The 20,865-nt window shown below is 44.7% G+C and overlaps 2 protein-coding genes across 9 annotated transcripts in view; both read left to right on the plus strand.

Annotated features, from left to right (window-relative positions):
• LOC1281006 (transcription factor AP-2-epsilon) overlaps window positions 1–13,855 on the plus strand; it is a 71,089-nt gene extending 57,234 nt beyond the window's left edge. For all 8 annotated transcript variants that reach the window (XM_061657038.1, XM_061657039.1, XM_061657034.1 and 5 more), the window contains 7 exons: window positions 1,548–1,781; window positions 1,864–2,028; window positions 5,279–5,486; window positions 10,084–10,282; window positions 10,531–10,795; window positions 10,873–11,040; window positions 11,106–13,855. In XM_061657038.1, the coding sequence (XP_061513022.1) occupies window positions 1,548–1,781; window positions 1,864–2,028; window positions 5,279–5,486; window positions 10,084–10,282; window positions 10,531–10,795; window positions 10,873–11,040; window positions 11,106–11,216 (1,350 nt within the window). In that variant the 3' untranslated portion in view covers window positions 11,217–13,855. The remainder of the gene's footprint in view (window positions 1–1,547; window positions 1,782–1,863; window positions 2,029–5,278; window positions 5,487–10,083; window positions 10,283–10,530; window positions 10,796–10,872; window positions 11,041–11,105) is intronic.
• A 2,085-nt stretch (window positions 13,856–15,940) lies between these two features.
• LOC1281005 (mediator of RNA polymerase II transcription subunit 19) lies at window positions 15,941–20,206 on the plus strand. Its single transcript, XM_320879.5, has 4 exons — window positions 15,941–16,789; window positions 16,867–17,015; window positions 18,815–18,922; window positions 19,019–20,206. The coding sequence occupies exons 1-4, from the start codon at window positions 16,573–16,575 to the stop codon at window positions 19,310–19,312; spliced, it is 768 nt and encodes a 255-aa protein (XP_320879.4). The 5' UTR covers window positions 15,941–16,572; the 3' UTR covers window positions 19,313–20,206.
• Window positions 20,207–20,865: the final 659 nt, after the last annotated feature.

Consider the following 20,865-nt stretch of genomic DNA (forward strand, 5'->3'; position numbering starts at 1 on the left):
TTTATGACCAGTGGACTCGTTTTCCCTGCCAAAGATAAGCGGCGGGTGGGTTGTTCACGGGAACATGATTTAAAGCGAACACAAGCAGCAGTAATTTAAAGAGAGAGAGAAAGAGAAAATCACAAACACACAAACACACCCAACGCAGCTATCCAAACGCCCGTTGACCGAGCAAGCCGTATTCCTATCGGTTTCTGACCGCTCGTCGGGAAGCACGTCAATAAAACCTACTCTACCACACGCTGTCTGCCCTGGACTGGCTTTCGAACTGGGGATAGATTTGGATCAAACGGGTGTAAAAATGCCAAAACGGCCCGACACCGTCGGATGAAGACAGATTTTCTTCGGAAATGTGATAAAAGTGAGGTTATCCCGAGCTACCTTCCTTTTCGTCCACCTACCCGTTTGGCTAATCATTTGGCGGGCGTGCTGGCGGTTAATCTCAAACGGGCAGCAGCAGTCAGGCAGCGGTCAGGCATCGTCGAGCGTTCGATACGAGGTCCACACCGTGAGGTCGCACAAAACAAGCCATGTTAAAGCAAACAAAATAGCGAACTGGGTTAACAGTGGCCTATAAGCCTTGTAAATCGGTGTGTTCGCTCGAGCGATCTGTTAAATTGTTTAATGGGTCCCGAGGGTTGAAAATCAAACGAAAGCATCCGTTTTTATTTCGTTACTGATATTGATTGTCTACTGCTTTTACGGGCGATTTCAAACGCTATGGTACACAGAAACTGTTGGAAAATGTTGTGCAGTTTTCTCTTTGTATTGATTTTGAACCTTTCTTTCATATTTCTTATTTATCTTTACTGTCTGTTACTTTACTTTACTACAAGTCGTGTTATTACTATGCATTTTCGTTTAGTAAACTGATTTATGTTGCGTTTTGAATACGTTAGAGTGTTATGAGTTTGTTGTTCTTCATCCCTCGTATTGTGATTCACCTGTTACCTTTTTAATTAATTTGCAACATTACTTCGTCATAAGCTATTGTAAAAAAACACTAATTTGTACGTAATTTGTGCAATATTTACTTTGAAGAATAGATTGTTCTGTTTTGTTCAATACATGTCACCTACATGGCAGTAAAACAAAACAAAAATTGGTATAAGGCCTTACAAATTCATGGCCAAACTAAAGTAAATAGAAATAGGTCAAATTAAGTAAAATAGAAGAAAAGTGATTCATGAGTAAATGGCCTTATTCTTTAACAAACACATATATCAGTTAAATAAATAAATGGTTTTGTAAAATATGAGCGAATTCAAATTAAAAAAATAAACAAACTAAAAAAAAGGACCACTTGCGAAAAACAGAACAAACAAACAAACCAACAAGTAAATCAAGAAACATTAACCAATCCAACCATTATTAAAATGTATAACAAATGGAACAAAAAAATGGAAAAATGAATGCATTATTTTCAACTCATTTTATATCATTTTTCAATATTTTAGTAATTTAGTAATTATTGTAATATAGTACCTTTCACGAGTCAAACGCGTTATCTAAATCAATCTCTCATTCCTTTTTCTCTCCCTCCACAGGAGCGGCTCACTAGTCATGGAGGCATAGGGCTGTCGAGCGGAAGTCCTGCATACTCGGCGCACACCGGCGGCCACACGGGGCGCAACGGCCCAGCGAGCGGACACAGCGGTAGCCACGGCGGTTCACACGGTCCCGGCCCGACCATGCATCACCAGACGCTGCAGTCCGACTTCCAGCCACCGTACTTCCCGCCACCGTTCCACCATACCACCCAAAGCCCACCGCAGCAACAGGTAGGTAGCACGGGCGATGGGAGCATAATTTTGGTTTTATCCATGTATGTTAATGTTTACTTCATTTGCCGCTCCATCGCAGAACCACGGTCTCGATTATTTAAGTACGGACCCGTACGGGCAGCCACTGTCCTCGCTACACCATGCGCCCCTGCACCACTACAATCAGCTGGCCGGGCTGAGACCGTCACAGGAGCAGCTCGGGCTACACCGATCTCACCGTGAGTCCGAACTGCAGCAGCACGTGGTAAGTGGAGTAAACACCCCACCTCTTTACCTTTTACTTTGGAGTCAATCTTCCTCCCGTTGAATCAAAACATCAAACTGAGGCCAACACAAGAGCCGTCACAATCCTATCACTCACAAGTAGCACAGTGGCAGCAGCGCTCTCTGTCTCTATAGAGCAATAAAACAAATCAACGCTGATTTCCTCTCACTAGCTTGCGCCTGGCCTGTCACTGTCCTATCCCGAAACGTCAGCGTTCCAACACTACGATCACCTTCTCTCCCCCCAAATAAAAACCCCTAGCGAACGCCACCCCTCGGGGATAAATGAGAAATAGAAACGAAATCGACCAAATGAGATCACACATTTTTGTTAATTAATTTTTATAAACTACTGCTGCTGCTGCCGTTTGTTGCCGAACTTTAACATCCTGCAACGGTTCAATTCTCAGTTCCTCGAGCCCCGATTTTTCTCCCGTCCAATCTTCTGCTCCCTCGACCTCCAAACAGTGAGACGGAGTGAGATGATTAACTTAGTTGTAGTGATTCCCGTTCGACGATGCTTCGAATTGAGCCATTTCGTTGGCGTGAGCGTCCGAATTTGGTTGAAACGAGCGGCCGGCCCTTCTATCGAGCCGGTTCGGCTAAGCGGCGGTAGCGATTTTGATGACTGACCACGGGGCCACCCTTTCGGGATGTTTTGTCTTTCAGGCAGCGTTTTTTTATGTGCCTTTCTTCACGTTACTAACATCATTATTTTACGATGTTAGCTCCCCAAGCGACGTCATCGGCTTCCGAATATCGAAACATCGATGTGCTCGAGTTCTCGATTTATGTTTCGCCTAAACTGTCGCTTTCTCCAAAAATACCTCCTCCCCAAAGCAAGATGCAGACTTGGGCGCGGGAAGAAAATTATGAAAGTCATGTTGGGCTTGTTAGGTCGAATTAATTTATTTTCTTCGCCCCAAAAGTACAACACAATCCCGCGCTCGCGTGAGGCAGCAAACCAAACGGCTCCGCGCGTTTTGGTCAAGAAGCCAAAAGGGAAGGGTCTTGCATCGTAGGGCAAGCGTATGGTTCTAGCTGTGCCAAAAAGGGCACGTGATGGAAAACAAAGTCCACTCCGCTCCGCTCCGCTTGGCCCAACATTCCAATGAGCCTTTCGGGGAGCGAAGGGCACGGCAAGTTGGGAAGAAAATAAACTTCACGGCAAAACTATTCCCCTTCCTGCTTGCCGAAGAAATCTTCCACCACTGGCTCGTCTTGCAAACGCTCCTGATAAACCAAGGCAGCCCAAGACACTGTTCACTCTTAGGAACATGGTGTCTTCAGACATTCACACACATAACCCTACTTGAATGGCAGGCAGGAAGGTTTCCTTCGCAGTCCCGGGAAGAAGCCGGGTTTTGGCGCGAGTTTCCGAGATTTTAAGGATAAATAGCTGCGCGTCCCTTTTTTTCTCCTTATTTCTCCCCCCCCCCCCCCCCCCCCACCCATATGCATCCAAATGCCTTCCCGCAGGAAACTTTCCCGCACGGAACTTTCGACCGGAAAAATCCTTCCCCTCCCTTACTGCCCACGCCGTTGTGCGCTGCACATACTTCCGCATTTCTCCGCCGAACGCTTTTGTGTTGCGCTGCGTACCCAGTAGAGGGGTTTTGATGCTGCTGTGTTTGCTGCTACTGGCAAGAATGTCAACAATTTGGTATCATAAACGATGAAAATATTTATCAACTACATGCCCGCGTACGGCGGGGGTTACATCTTTTTTTGTAGGGAGTGAGGTTGGAAGAACACTGTGCAGTAGTAACAAGCGATCGATTACGATAGCCACGAGATGCGGGTTTGCGACGCGCAGATGCTCTTCACCGAACGATGTGCGATTTAATAAAGTCGATTAGCAGCCACCGGTGGTTTTCCTGCGTTGCACTTGAAAGTCCCTGTTTGACTTTATTTTTCTGGTGCCGTTATCAATATGGCCGGAAGGAATTTTCATAAATTTCCGATTGACGTTTCGGATCGATATCGGGTTTGGGTGGGTTTCTTTCGTCTTCTATGTTATGAAGATGCTGGGAAGGGAGACATTAGATAAGCAACGTAATACACTGCAATGCTATTTTTGTGTGTTGGTAAGGACACCCCTTTCAAGTAAGCAATATATCATTCATCAAGCGTTATTCACAGCTGTTTTCATAGTAAAAATCTATATTTGTTTGACATTCTTAAAGTAAAGGGGGTGTTAGGATAGATAGAGGTTTAAAAAAAAAATAAGTCGAGGAAAAAATCTACGTTAAACTCCATTAAATACAATCGTGTACGTTAAGTACGCTAGATGTTTGGTATTCGAACAGCAATACAGTCTGACATGCAGAAAATGTTAAATTTTAACAATATTGAAGCATTATTACTTGCTTAAAACGAATCATTGTAAAGAGTACTTGAAATAGAGACTTTTTAGGTCACTGCACTGGCTTGGTCCCGTGATAAAATCTTCTACTCGTACGACGTAACAACATGCCCGTCATGAGTTCTAGTTTTGAGTTCCAAACAGAAGAAGAAGATGTCACTGTTACCGTTTGTCCTTACAAATACAAAGTAATGGATTTCACTACTTCAGTTTGCAAGAGATGTGCTAGGACAACCAAAAACAAAAACATTGGTCAATGAATTGCCAAAAATGATCCAGAAAAATTCAAATACCAAAAATACATTCAAAATCAGTCCTAAAAAGGATCGAAACACTCATATGCTGATAAAGTATTAATACATCTTTCATTTCAAACAAAACAATGCGTTAAGTTGAACAAAATGCTTTAATAACGCACTTGTGGACTGTAAATTGCATACTTTGTGGCGCCTTGTAAACTCTGTGGAGCATCTAAATTCCCGTAATGTGCCAGCGCTTATTGAAATACTCTACTGGAACACAATACAAGTGTAATTGTTCAAAGTAAACATCTAAACTGACAATAAATAAAGAGATATTTCAAGTTACGGGGCAATCTCCTACAAAAAAATATTAAATCTCCAACAAAAAATGAGCAATTTCTTACTTCTAACTATTTACAACCAACCAAGGCTGTCAGAACTCATCATAATCCCTAACATCCTGTTATTCGTCGCTAAAAACACACACGACAAACAGTAAGATTAACCTTTCTTATCGCTCTTCCAAGATCCAAACTCTAATACGCTAAATCACCTTTTCGAATAAAATCTCTACAACACATCTTGCTCTAACAACATCACTCCTCTCTCTCCCCTACTTACAGACGCAACTGTCGCACGGCTTCCCGTACTCGGACCGGCGCAGCGATTACAGCGGCTCGATCGGTTCCGGTGCCGGTGCAACCCGGCTCGGTGCCCACGAACACGATCCGCTCGCACTGCACCAAGCGCTGCAGAGTGCCGTCGACGATGGCCAGAATCCGGTGATAGACGAGAACGCGGGCTTTATGAGTGATCTGCCACTGCTGAAAAGTAAGTATCAGGCAACAACAACAAGAAAAAACGGTGCCAAAGGTGCCCAATAATTAGCCCAACCTCCATCGATCCATCCATCCATCTGGGATCCGTGTTAATAACGCCATAGAACACGATCCTTGCCCAACCTTACCCCTGCGTTGTGTTGTGCTGCACGGAACACGAGCTGCATCTGCAAAAAAAAATACGGGGCTGTCCTCAACGCAAACAAAAACATGCCACTCGAATCTGACACCTCGTGCCGCCAGAAGCTCCGCTCCAGTGCGCACAGAAGCTCAGTGGGAAGCGTCAAAAACTGAAATACCTAATTCCAGCACCCAGTGTGGAGCCTCATATTACACCTTTAAATAGCGGGATATATGTATAGAGGAGAGAAGCGGTGGAAAACAGGCGTCGGATAATGGTCGTTTGCTGGTGTACGGACGTCGTTTTTGTGACTACCTTTTTCCTTTCTGCATCACATTCAACAGCACCGCGCGGGATGACCCCGAGTGAGCGTCGGAGCCGTCTAGTGTGCCTGTCTAGGCATTATTAGGGTCGTTTGGGTAGTTTTACGTGTTTGTGCCTCGCAGTTGTCGGTTTTCGAGGCGGCCTTTCTGAATGGCTGGCGTGGCAGGGCTCGTGTAATAACACAATTACAATAATAGTCCCGATATCGATAAAGACCTCTTCATGCACCATGAGGAGCGAGGGAACACGCCACATTTTCGCACAAACCCCGTTTCACCTTTCGCCGGGTCTGTGTGTGTGTGTATGTGTGCCAATTTCGGGACGAGGGGATCTTCGGTGTGCCCCGAATCGATGATGTCTAAATTAAGGTCTTGATTCCAAATGTTCCGACAACGACGACGACGATCTCACTCGCATTAAACAGCCCGCATCCTCCCCTTCTTCTTGTACTCCTCCCCGAGCGGTGGTAATTAATGTTCGATTTGATTCATTCGGTACGAGTTCAAAGCTGGCGTGTTAATGGCGTGCTCTGCTACAAGCTGTTAGTTTTCTCTCGGGCTGGTAATGGGCGCGTGTTGCATCCCTTCCACCATTCCCAAGGGGATGCAACCATGGTCTATCCAGTCCCAGCAGCTTATCAAACACTCGATCGCTCGATCTCTTCCGAATGCTCTTCCGTTTGGCTCAGCACGCTCAACACCGAGCAGCACCGCGAGGAAGTGTCCAGTGGTTGATCCAGCGATATCGCCGTCAAGATTGGAAAGGGATGGTACATTGGAGGTCCGCTCGATGACACCCAGTTGACAATATTAGTATGCTAATGAGAATATCTCCCCTATCGGTCGACCGATCAAGATCGAGGGTCCAGTGTCCTAAAGCCCGGAGCCATATATAAGCCACAGAGCGCAAGACGTACTCCTTCCTTTCATTCATGATTCATTCCTGCTCTGTTCTGGAGATGCATTCTCCTTCACCTGCTCCGGCTCATTCATAGAACCAAGTTGGATGTAATTTCAGAACACAAAGAGAGAGATAGGAAGAGCGAAGCATTCCTAGACTTATTTATTGGCTAGTCAGCTGACCGACGAGGTATGTGTCAACAGAACCCCATTGACGCACTCATTAGCATTTTTCTTCCCCCTAGTTGCGAACAGGGTGGACAAGATTTACTACACCGACCGCGGTCGGTCGATTGCTTCCAGCAATGGGCCACTGGAATTTGATGCGATGCGTTGTCGGTAGTACCGGAATGTAGCTACCGTAGCTTTGCTTCCCATTTGGAATGTGACCGCGCTTCTAGGGAGTGGAATGGACTGACCCGCGGTACAGGTTTCGCGGTACAGGTCTCTGTGGTAACGCGGGTTGTTTTTGCAATGCGAAGTGTCTCGCCGCTATCAAGCCCAGATCCAGACAAGCCCGACCTCGGAATAGACTCGCCCGGATAGCTCAATTTGTAGCGTGCTTGGCAGGCAAGGGCACTTCAGTAATGACACTTTTATGGTCAAATTCCTGGAGAAACTTGCCGAAAAGTTTGACGTAATCAGATCTCATGCAAGGAAGCCACGCCGCTTTCCCGGAATGCATCAAACCAGAGACCATACCAAGGGTCTCGTAATCCCGGGGTTCGTTTCCCTGAACCTGAACCGTTCTCTATGAGATCTTGGACATCTTCTATCCGATTTGTTTTTCGCAAAACGTCGCAAAGTGAGCCGAAGAATGATAGGATCTACTGGTATCTATCTATCTTTCCGACTTCATGGAACGCAAAGACGCAATGAGAGTTTTAGGAGACAATTTTATAAACAGTTTTGCGTGTTGTCGCATTGTTGGAGCACCCTGCTTGTTGCAAAATCGAATAAACTGACACTTAACACATACGCCCTTAAGCCGAGCATAGAAAACAACCTCCTTCCTTCACTGCTAGACTAGACTGCGTGCCCTGTCTACACTTAAACGACGTACAAATTGAGGTAGAAAACCTCACACTCGCAAGTTCCTTCCGCAACCTTTCCTACGCTTTCCTGGCAGCAGCAGGCAACGTAAGGGAAATAATCTCACCGGAGCGTTTAAATTAAAAGTGCACGATAAGATCTGGCGATGGTGGTGCTCGCATCTCCCCTCTTTGCCTTAGCATTGACTAGAAATGGCTAATCGTCTGCCGTCGTTTTGGATTTAATGCGTCCGTAGCCTGCGGCCGCGTGTGGACGTCGTTACGTCCCCAGCAACCAGCAAGTTCTAGCGTTTGGCAACCAAATTGGCAACGATTCATCCGTTGGGGAAGGGAGGCAAAGAAAAAAGCTCGCACCACAAAACTCCTAAACGATGAAGCTTCCAAATCAGGCGGTACGTGCGAAGGTATAAGTGAGCTTGCAGTATCTCTAGCCAACGCCGGGCGGGACTGCTGGTTTGGCGGATCGGTTAACCAAACAGCTTACCAAAACCGACTGTGCCGACCTGCGCTTTCTTTCCTTTTCTTTCTCTGGGCTCTTTTCCAGGTCAAGTCCAGCTGCGAAATTGTCATTACCGTACAGCGATGTCTATGACCGCAGCCAGAGCGGATTTAGATTTGTCGTTTATTTAATGTTCGCCACTCGCATCCAATCGCGCGCTCGCTGTTGTGTTTTGCGTGTCGATGGTTCATGACATGACGGTTCTATTTTGGATGCGAAGAGAGGCGTTTTTTTTTTTGCTGCTGCTGCTGCTGCTGCTGTCGTCGGGTACTGACAGCGGGATCGTAAAGGTGGAAGATTAAAATGAGACTTACAATGTTTCAGTCGGGCGATCTTTCGGGTGCCTTATTTGGGCAGCAGTCTCAGCTGACACCGTGCCGGTTTGTAGGTCAAAGTTTGGGGCTGTGTAAGGTGCCAAAAGAAGATTGTGAGATTATTTAACCGCCGTTGTGCGCTACTTGCCAAGTGTCTTTTCGGTAATAGCGCGTACCTTTAAAAATAAAACAACAATACCCGCAATTATAAGGCTCCAACGTCGCAAGTTGTAATTAGTCTATTTTACTGTTGACTTGAAGTGAAGTGTGAGAACGTTATAGTGGTAGTTCCATATCCTAAGGGAAAGAAAAGAGGACCTTTTGCGAAGTTAGGAAGGCCTAATTTTCACATAGCTGAAAAGAGCTGGATCGAAAGGAAAATGTTGTTAGAAATAATACGATCTTACAGGCTTTCGAGATATTTTTGTTTGTCGAGACCGCCTTTGCGAAGTTATTTTTAATTATTAGCTCATTGATTTCAAATGTGAACTAAACATTATCACATCATTGTATTACGATTGACCATGGCATGATGAGTACGTCAGCAGATTAATAAAAAATCTAATGCTACATTGGTGAAATCACTATCACGGTGAGAAATACTTGCTAATATGTTCTAAAATATAAGAAACGTACACCTCTTTTAACGAACCAATCAGTTAACAAAAATATTTGGATGTTTTTAATAAGGTTTTAAAGGTCTTTCCATGGTAAGCTCTAATATATATTTCCAATAACTGAATAACTGGAACTCTAATTTTCCTAATGTTTTATTGTAAAATTGATACCTGATACACTTAGAATAATGTTCAAAGTAATTTTGATTAAATGACGCATCAAAATGATTGAAAATATGCTAATGCCTGGCCAAAAATGCTCCTTGAACGTTAAAGGATTTAGGAGATAAAAAAGGCTTGGAAAAAATCTAAAACATGTTTTTGTTAGAATTGCTTTTTTATATTCGAATTTCGCATAGTTTTCCATCAGTTTGCATAAAACATTCTCACCAAAGAACACGAATCACACGATTTCCATACTTAGACAACAACATTTCCATCACAGAACTAGGTCAAGCTCAGAATGCTACAAATTCCATCTGCCCGGTTTACCTGATCAGCACAGAACGCGCCACGGGAGAATGTTTCACCCTCCTCTATGGAATACTCCGTTTCTGAATATTCCTACCGTTAAAATATTTTCTCCATCCAACCACGCAGCACGAGTTCCGAAGTGGAAGTTGTTAAATGTTCCACCCAGGAATTCTTCCCAACCATCACGAAGAGTTCAATGTCACCGCATTTTCCTACTGCCATGCGTGTAACCCTTTCACATTTTACTAACAATTCGCGATGCTTCCTTTCTCTCTCCCTTTATCCACAGACTTCCCCATCACCGACATCAAAAAGGATAGCAGCCAAATCAATCTCGGCTCGCCGAGCGACGTGTTCTGTTCCGTACCGGGGCGGCTCAGTCTGCTATCGAGCACCTCCAAATACAAAGTCACCGTCGCGGAAGTGCAGCGCCGACTATCGCCACCCGAGTGTCTGAACGCGTCCCTGCTGGGCGGTGTCCTGAGACGGTAAGTGAACGAACTTTAAACATTCCCTTTTTTCTATTCTATTCGCTGCTTCTATCCCGGCACACGCACCGGAAGTGACGGAATAATTAAAACGAACGTTAGCACGAACCTGCTTTGCTGTGTAATTAATTCAGCGTTAATGATATCACACTTTGGTAGAAGTTTTAACCGATTTACCGCGATTTGCCTTTATGCTCACGTTTTCTTACTGTTGCGTCTATTTTCTTGCTTTTGTCTTCTATCTACAGAGCGAAGAGTAAAAACGGCGGACGATTGCTGAGGGAAAAGTTGGAAAAGATTGGCCTGAACCTGCCGGCCGGTCGGCGTAAGGCGGCGAACGTTACCCTGCTAACGTCGCTGGTGGAAGGGGAGGCCATCCATCTGGCGCGTGACTTTGGGTACGTGTGCGAGACCGAGTTCCCGGCCCGGCAGGTGGCAGAGTACCTATCGCGCCAATACTCGGAACCGCAGGAGTCGTACCGAAGGAAGGAGCTGCTACTCAACACCAAGCAGGTGAGCATTGGGAGATGTCGAAATACTTCACATAAAGAAGTTGTTGTGCTAATGCATCGTTCTCTTCCGCACGACAGGTCACGAAGGAGCTGATGGACCTGCTGAACCAGGATCGATCGCCGCTCTGCAATACCAGACCCCAGCACATACTCGATCCCTCGATACAGCGACATCTGACGCACTTTTCGCTGATCTCACACGGTTTCGGTTCGCCGGCCATCGTTGCGGCACTGACAGCAATTCAGGTAAGTCGGAGAAGAAGCTGACACTAAAACAGCAAATCCTTACTAATTCTCTCTCACCTACACAGAACTATCTGAACGAATCGATCAAACATCTCGACAAGATGTACCCGGGCAACGGTGGCAGCATGGTGACCTCCTCGCTAGACAAGAACAAAATGGAGAGCGACAAGAAATGACAGTTATAAAATTATCTCTTCACTAAAATTGATCGCTTCTAGGGGATTGCGATCGTTTAGTGCTTCATCGGTGGATGGTGTGGGGAGTGATTTTTAAAACAATGAATCAGGATCAGGATCATGCAAAACGGTGTGCCAAGTGGAGGGAATAAAAACGGTTAAAGAGAATATGAAAAGAAAAGCAAAAGAAAAGGGAGAAGAAAAGTCTTTTTTTCTTTCTTCGTTGTACAGTATTCAAGATTCGAGAAGTATTAAACATTAATTAAAACAAAACATCACAAAAAAACAACACAAAAAGCAAACGGCAAAACTCGAGTTGTCATAAGATTAGGCAAAAAAAGGGTTAAACATAAGATAAACAAAAAACGAGAGAAGAGAAGTGAAAAAAATACAATTGTGATTACAGCAAATGTAGAAACAAAACAAAACAAACAAAAACACCGAACGAGCGTTTCGGGTGAGCAACAGGCGAAAAGCGGGCTGTATCACACATGTAAAGAGGCGCTGCAGAGCGCACTGTAGGATAATGCGTTAAGTTAGCTAACTTTAAAGATCAAACGGTCACTTCAGCGACATTTGGTGTGTCGTGACCAATGTCGATTGGTATTATTTTTAGTTGTTTTGTTTTTTTTTCTTCTTCCTGTTCTGTTTAATCATACCATACAATTCTATCCCCACCCCGGGCCCGGGAGTTCCTTGGTTCTAGGGTTATTGCATCCTGCTACGCGCATAGGTAGTACGAGTGGTATAAGCAGTAGTAGTATAAGTACGAACGAGTATTATGAATTACAGCGGAAAATTAAAGGGGGGATTTAGTGTTTCCCTTCTGTCACTCCAATACTGTCACTTTGCTTTCCGTTTATTATCGTTAATAGTGCTTGATCTTCCTTGTGATAAAGGTATTATTATTTAAATGTGTATCTTTAATAGCTCAAAGACAGTAGTATTTCGGTTCGGATGTGGCGCGCAAAACCCCAAAACCAGGAACGAAGCGTCACAAGTACACTTAACTCAGCCAAAATGGAGGCACCGGAGGGAAACCACTTCTTTTCCGGCACAAAAGCGCAAGATCATGCAAGGACGCCCATAAACTTTCTTTCTAGTTCTATCATCTTAGCTCCTTGACTCCTTGGCTCTGATCGTTGATGAAATCCACGTGCCAAAATTAACCACTTTCGGTTCCTACTACACGTTACTCTCTTCACCCTCGGTACGCTGGACACAGTTTCCACGACCTAGTTGATCGCCACCATACTGCGAGAGAGAGAGAGAGAGATCACATACAAAATTCTTGTGCCAAAATTCTCCCTAACTGCCGATTCCTTTTCGATGCAACAGACGTGTATAAACATCGGGAGAGACTTTATTTTTTGGGACATCAAAGCAGCAGGTCACGTGCCATCGCTACCGAAGCGTTCCTTCGTGGGGCGGGGAGCAGCTTCCTACGACCGAGGATCGCAATACACTTGCCATACGAGAACCTTTGGGTCCGACACACGCAACTACCACCGCCCAAGCATGCCAAAACCCAGGGGTTTGCTGCCCACGCATATATAAATATCTTCCAGATTCTTTCCCTGCGCCTCCCCACATTTCTTAGAAACGACTTAGATAAATAATCAACCAAGAAATCACACACACACAAACACACTCTCGCGCACACTTTGCAGGAAGATGGCGGCGGTACCGGAAACTAGCCACCTTTGTAGTAGCTGTACATTTTAACAAAGCGAACCGTCATATCACACAAAACGAAGGGTTAGGTTCGGAGTATCCGTGTGTGCGCGCGCGTGTGTGTGTGTGTATTTAATCCTGTACAAAGACAAATTAGGAATCATATAGTTTACTCTCACTATAGCTCACTAGCTGAAATTCGCTGACACAGAAACCAGCAACTCCCGGCTCTCGGTCTGTACAGAAACATATATAGCAGGAGAGATCATGTTTGTAAAGGGTTAGGGCAAACGGATCCTACACCAGGTGGATGTAAAGTTTGTATCGGAACACGGAGAACCCGGATCCAGAAAAAAAGCAGATATTAAAGCAAATTCTGTGAATCGTTTCAAAGCGTCATCCACTCACATTCATTCCACTTTTAGGGCGTATTCCTTTTTGAGTAAGATATTTAACGCGATCGCAAAACCAAACATCCTTGCACCTGCATATATCAGTAAATATAAAAGCATATATATATAAAGAGACACACGCATACATGCGAACAAGAAAACAAAAACATACCGAAACTGACACATTTTGCACAATCCCGAACATTCCGCACCAATGGCGTCTGACGGTGGACAGGACCCTTGTTATGTGCGTGTGTGTATGTGTGAAATGCAAGAGTTTAACGAAGAAAACAGATCAAACCGCCAACAATCTAATACCAAAATGGGTTAAATTTTGTGTAGCAAAACATAACAAATAAACACACAACACATGGGAAAAGATCAAATCGACAAAACAAAATCATTAACAAATAGTAATGGATGGAGCAGAAAGTAATTGCACACGCACATACAAGTTACGCTGCAAGGAGCTAAGGGAGAGAACACGGTAAAAGAGGACAAAACAAATGTTTACGAAGTACATTTCTGAACTATTGAAAATTTAAATTAAATAAAATATATATTTTAAACTCACTCACAACGGTGCCTTCGTTTCCTGCAATGTCTCTTGCTTTTATGTTTAGTAAGTTATATCACTGATCGTCATGGTAAGTAAGAGCCGCATGGGAAATGCGAGGTTTTAGTTCGTTAATTTGTTTCCTAAAAGTGGAAAATATAGTGCGACAAACACAGAGCTTTGAAGACATAGTTACTTTGGTTCTTAGTGACCTTAGTGAATCCTTCTCAGATCGACATCGACACCCCAATACATAGATCAATGAAATTGACCCCTTAGTTGGAAGACATTATTCTAAAGGTTTGCTTTGAAATACCTTATCGGACGGTGTCACTCTGGAGACAGAGACGGTAAGTTGTAGAACTACAACCTACAAGACAACGTCGATTTTGAAGCGCCTCGAAAGGTACCATCGACTCTGACTAGATATTGAGTTCATCTGATTCTTGCCTCAGAGTCAGTTAGAGCAAAAGTTTTGTCATCATCTATATGACAGGTATGGACCGTACTCATCTTAGAAATGCCACAAGCTTGCCTAAGGGCTATCTATAACTTATTTGTTATCTGCTAGCAGGATAGTGAGTCCTGCGTATGGGGGTTCGGCCTATTCGAGCTGTTAACCCAAGACGAGTGAGTCCTACCACATCATTAATGCCCCACAGAAGCAGACCGCAGATGTAGCAGGTTTGATCGAAGTAGCTTCCAAATGATTACACCAACATCGGAAGCTACTCCTGAAGGTAGGTGTAAAACTCCAAGCTCGGAACTGTTTGGAGTTGCTCGGAGTTACTAGTCAACATTAGAGAAAGCAAATTCAGTAAGCAAATTCCTCATTCTAATAATTCGTGAGGACCCAGATTACTCAGAACTAGTAGTGGGATATCAGAATTGCATTCACAGCTCCAAAATGCTTTTATGCATTGTTAGGTATCCGATTCCGGCTAAGTCAATCACATAGTTCCGCCATCGAAGCCGTCTGGAGCGGTCATATCCGTTAAACCAAGCGTCTCTAGGCGGTTCAATCCGCCAGCTCCTCCCGTTTGGAACTGGCCGGAAACGGTTGGGAATCGATGGAATTGCCAGAATTGTCTTGAATCATTCGAAATCGTCCGAAGTCGCCTGAATCGGCCAAAACAGTTAAAAAAATAAATAAAATGTTTCGACTCACATACACATTTACCGATTGAACCCCATTACAGGGAATTTAGACGATTCAGATGATTCCGATGATCCCAACGATTCCGAACATTTCAATCATTCCAATGATTACGACCCTAACCAGTTCGATTGATTCCACACAAATCCGAACTCTGAATGAATCTATCCTCCGAAACTTGCTCGGAAAATGTTGGAGCCGCCTGGAACCAATTCCGCTATTTTGTCAATTTTGGCCATCTTTAATGTTGACAAGTAACTTCGAGCGACTTCAAAGTTTTGCACCTACCACCTACCTTCAAGAGTAGCTTCCAGCATTGGTGTAGTCATAAGATAGCGATTCCGATCAAATTGACCCAAAACTAGTGAAAACTCACTTGAAAACTCACTCACGTTCAGACTTAATAAAATACGGAGTTGATTACGAACCTGTGCGGACTTGATTGGATTCATTGTCGATTCCGATTTTTTTTTCCGAACCGGACTCATTTCACCGAAACCTAGAGAGCACTGTGTAATTACGACTTACATCAGATACCTCAGATAAAATTGTAATCTTTATAAATTTGCAACATGCGTTTTCGTTTACATGACATTGAAATGACCGGTGTGCAACATACCTGATCAGTCCACAAACACATCGCAAAACATCGCAAGCCAAACGCATTAGGCGATGTATTTTCAGACGGTCTGCATTATTTCGTGCTGGTAGGAAAAGAAAATGAGAATATGTAAACAAATTTTACTGCAAAACAATTGAATAAATGGATGATTCCAAATAAAAGCTCAAAAACACAACGAAAGAGAATGTAAAATGAACGTAAATAAAGAACAGACAGCGGCAAGACAATGCGGAACAGCTCCGCACAGTACCGAACCAGCTACTGTAAATACAGTGACAGTCGGAGAAAAACATAAGCCAAGAAAAGAAACAGAAATAGAAAAAAAGGAAAAATACACAGTCAGTGCGAAGGGAAAAGAAAACGTAGAAGAAGCGTACGTTCCCTGCTGCCTTGGTGGTGTTCGTATCCGTGTACGATTTCGTTCCGATTATCGGTGAGATTTGCAGCGAATTTACGAAACAATCTCCGTCGCCGTTCCGACCCCGTTCGCGTTCACCGCCCACCGTCGCGGGGACACTGGACGGGTGTTTGCGTGGGTCCGTTGTTTTGGCACGGATTTGCCACGCTTCCCCTGCGTGCGCTTCGGGCTGAAGGGCCGCCCCACACTGTCGAGAGCGAGAGAAGGAGGGCCTTGGAACGTACGAGCACGACGACGACGACGACAATACGGGAAGAAGTAGGTTTGCCTCGAGTCCCGCAGCCGTACGCGACGGACCAGTGTGGCCAGTCTCCTTCCGGAAAGTGCCTCCTCACTGTCTACGTGTAGTGCCCCCGACTGGTGGTCCGTGTGAATGTCGTCTGGCAGCAGCAACGTACGGTGGTAGTGTCTGTGTTTCGTCGGTTTGAGCACTACCGTGGTTGCAGCAGCAGCAGCACCCTCGTCGGTTGGCACACTTTGTTTCCGCTGTACCCGAACCGCCGAGTGACGCCTGTCCTGCCCCCGACGCGCAGCCAACATGTTTAACAATTACGGTAACACGATGGCCTCGGACCCGTTCCGGAAGGTGGAACAGTACTCGCCCAAATCGTCGCCCCGTGCTGGAGGGGCCGGGGGCCGATCGCCCGTCGTCGCCCGCCAGGACTCCTCCGGCACGCTCAAAACGACGATCCAGCTAGGCAAAAACCCCTCGATACTGCACAGTGGACCGTTTTACTTAATGAAGGAACCGCCAGGTATGGGGGTAGTGAGAAGCAAGAGTGCGAACGCTCACCAGCTCTAGCGCTAATCGTACCCATTGGTTCAATTGCAGGGGAAGGCGAACTAACAGGAGCCACGAATCTGATGGCCCACTATGGCTTAGAGCACTCGTATAGTAAATTTAGTGGTAAAAAGGTTAAGGAACAGCTATCATCATTTCTCCCGAACTTACCTGGCGTCATCGACGGACCGGGACACCTCGTAAGTAGCGCTCGTGTGCAGTGGGTTGACAATTGATGAAAAAAAAAAACATTCGATTGCTTGGATGACGAAACGCCAGACAAAGAGCTCTGGCGTGGCAAAGGACCAGAAGATCACCTGTTGAGGTATTGAGCTGTGCATCTAGAAGGCTGTGAATTAAAAGTGCTGTGTTTATCCGTGACCAACCTTCCGCCCGAGGCTTGAAAACCAATCGGAACGTCTCTAACCTAAATAGCAAATGATTCACGTTGAAGCTTTTAGTAGCTATGGAGAAGACCCTTTCGTAGAGAATTGTCCACAAAATCTGGTTTCGAACTGTGTTTCTTAATTTGACGAGAAGTTCCTTCCAGTTAAACTTCAACCAGTGGCAGATTAGAGATGGTGCAAGAAGGTGCCAAATTGTTATCAGTGTGTTTCGCTGTGCCCTTCAAATACAGAAGGTAGAGGTTGTGCAGACAAAGTGATTGCAAAAAACTGTGCCAATTATGTTGTATAAAAGTATTGAGCGCAATGATCGGCTTCGGGCCTGTAATAATGTATGTAGGTCAATTAAATGCACCAGTTGAATTCCTATTTTTAAAACACTAGCGCATCCGGAGCATCCCAGATGCATCTACGCAATGGGTGTTGCTGTTAATCGGCTTGTTTAATAAGGTTTTTTTAAAGTGATATGCTAAAATGATGATATGCTCATGTTTGCTCATTAGATCGCTGGACAAGAATTTAATCAAAATGTTTAATTGTTTTTGTTTTATCGAATTAAGGTATGAAACCTTTTGATCAGTTTCATAACCTTTTTTTTAATTGTATGTAATTTAAACTACCTAGTTAATTTGACCCGGTATCAGAGTTATACAAAATAATTGCAGGGAATTTTATAATTTTAGGATACGTGCAAAGGATTAAAAAAACAGCGCCAATTCCTGGTGAATTTTAAAGTGACACGTTAAGCGAAACTGATTCATAACTTATACCGGGGGACTGATTCCGAACGCATGTAGATACGTCCGATGTCGAATTTTACACACCTCGTACTGATGCTGAAACTAACTCCAATCCTATACCGGTATTAGAATTGGTCATAAACCTACACTGTTCCTAGAACTGTTCCTAACCCCTTATCGGTCCTTTAACGGATTCTGACATCATACCGGCCCTGGAATTGATTCTGAACCTATGCCACTGAACCCATCTTGGTGCTAAAACTGATCATGATCCTATAAAAACCTACTGCTACTGGAACTGATCCCAAATGAATTGTCAAGTGGTCCTTGAACTAATTAATATTCCATTTTGGTCCCGAAACAGAAAAGATAAGATGGAAAACGCTCTCGTATGAGGTAGAGCGGATCAAACTGGATACCTCTAGCATCGATATCGACTTACGGTCTTGTCATTATTGGTCAAAACAATCAACAATACGCATAAGCGACCTTACATACTCACTTACTTACTATTAGGCTCCAGAATCACGCTCAGTTCCTTTACCAATCCGTAATTCTGATATTAAACCTCGTCTCTGATGCCTGTCACATCTTCGCTGTCCTTATGGACTGCCTAAAGGACCTTTAGACACTGAAGAGGCCTTAAAAACATAACGACATTTTTAAATAGTAACAATTCTAGGTTTATCTCTCATCGATCTTTCGGAAATTCGTTATAATTCCAGCTAGTCCTTACACAGGATTTTAGCTTACACTCTAGTCTCGACTCTATCAAGATTTCAGTAGCATTTGTATCTTTAAAAAGTTCGCATACTAAGTCACCCTTTTTCGCACGTTTGTTCCGTTCCGCTACAGGATAACAGTTCCCTGCGAAGTGTGATCGAAAAACCACCGATCGTGGGCAAAGAACTGCTTCCACTCACCAGTGTACAGCTTGCCGGATTCCGTCTGCATCCTGGACCGGTAAGTCCCAGTTCAAACACCCAAACAATGCTCAGTGCGCTCTCTCTCTCTCTAACATAAATGTTTCCCCTTCTTTCTCCAACCGTAAAACCGCAGCTTCCGGAGCAGTACAAACACTTAAAAACCGCACCAACTAGAAAGCATAAGAATAAGCATAAGAAACACAAACACAAGGATGGCGTGGCGCCACCGGAACAGTCCGCGCTCGAGGCGGCCGGGCTGGACACGCACGAGAAGAAGCACAAAAAGCAGAAAAGGCACGAGGACGACAAGGAGCGCAAGAAGCGGAAAAAGGAGAAAAAGCGCAAAAAACAGCGCCACAGTCCGGAGCATCCGGCGGGTGGTGGGGGTGGTACCGCCTCGGTACCACCGCAAACGCAAGTCTATTAAGGAGAAGGTGGATATGGATGGAGGGCTGGTCGTTATTGGAGCTAGGGAGAGAGAGGGGGGCGGCTTTCTGTACCACCAGTACCACCACCGTGTCACCGTGGCAGCAAAAACAAAAACACATACCGTTCATTCATACATAGATACACACACACCGGGGAGGAGGCGAAACGAACCAAATCACTGTGGAGATAAAGAAGCGAAACCTTTATCAAGAAACCACCGCGGAACACACCACCATCCCTTTTCCTCGGCTCGTGCTGCTAAACCGGCACATGATGGTTGTACATCGATGTGGCGTGTATCGGTATTAAACACCCACTTTGTTGTCCGCGCGTGTGTCTGCAGAGCGGGTGCGTTTTAAGCCGGGGAGAGAGAGAGAGTAAGTGGGAACACGACTTCCAAAACAGGAATCTAGGGTTAATCTAGGTCAGGAACGTCGCGTCGCGGGAGAAAGCGCGCATTAATGTTGGTTTCCGCCCGGTGGCAAATGGTTTCCCCTCGGTGTGGATTATTTTACCAACAAAAAAACACAACAAATTGCCTTCCTTCTCCACCCCAGCACAGCGTGTAAAGTGACACAGAAAAAGAAAGCGATGAGCCGTATGGCTTACACACACAGAACCATATTGACACATCTAAAGGGCGGGATCGATCGAAGCAAGTTTTGGGGGATGATCCCGCGGAATCGCTCCTCACACACAAGCAGACACAGATCCTTCGATTAAGCCTACCTAACATTAGTGCCACTGGATGGAGAGCGATAGAGCGAAAGAGAGAGAATGTTGTATATCAGAGGACGAAGAAAGCAGCGGACACTCACTGTAAGATGCATCGAAACTGTTGAATCTTTTGTGGTGAAAAAGCGAAGCAAAGATAGGAAAACATTAACCCGTACTTCCACTTGCCGTACGTTTTTTTTTTTTTTAATTGAGCTGAAGGAAGAGGGATTTGCAAGTTGTGCACTTGTTTTACTCCTTCCTGTTTTCTTATCATTACAAGGTTTTTCAGTTGTTCTCTTAGTTGTGGGACACATGCTTGACTCTTTCCTATTGGAAGTGAAATTGATACGTTGAATTGGACTCTATTGCGCCTTGGAAATTCCTATCGGATATGTCCAACAAGGGTGCTAGAGTCCAATTCCTATTGCAATGAGTTCATGTCCCAAAAGAAAGAGTTAAAAAAGTGTTCCACAGCTATGAGAAGTCCTGGAAAACCCTGTAAGGTACACTAACTCCAAAGCTCACCACCAAGGCACCATCTACCACAACCCATACCTTGTTTTGTTGATTATGTGTAATATATTCGTGTAATGCATCTCCCGCACTTCCCTTCCAAAGTCCTCCTGCTAAAAATGCACACTCCACTGAGTGTTTGTGGGACGCTCGTTGCGTGGCGTTCCCGTGTTTTCTTTAATAATCCCACAAATCTCCCTCCTTTGTGTCCGCACCTCCTAATTAGCAACCCAGCACGTTGCACTTTGGAGGCACTGACATTGATACGTAATTTCGTTTTTGATCCGCTACTATCGACTGTACATTATTGAGTAAGGCAGC

Source organism: Anopheles gambiae, chromosome 3, assembly GCF_943734735.2.
Source record: "Anopheles gambiae chromosome 3, idAnoGambNW_F1_1, whole genome shotgun sequence".
Classification (NCBI taxonomy): domain Eukaryota; kingdom Metazoa; phylum Arthropoda; class Insecta; order Diptera; family Culicidae; genus Anopheles; species Anopheles gambiae.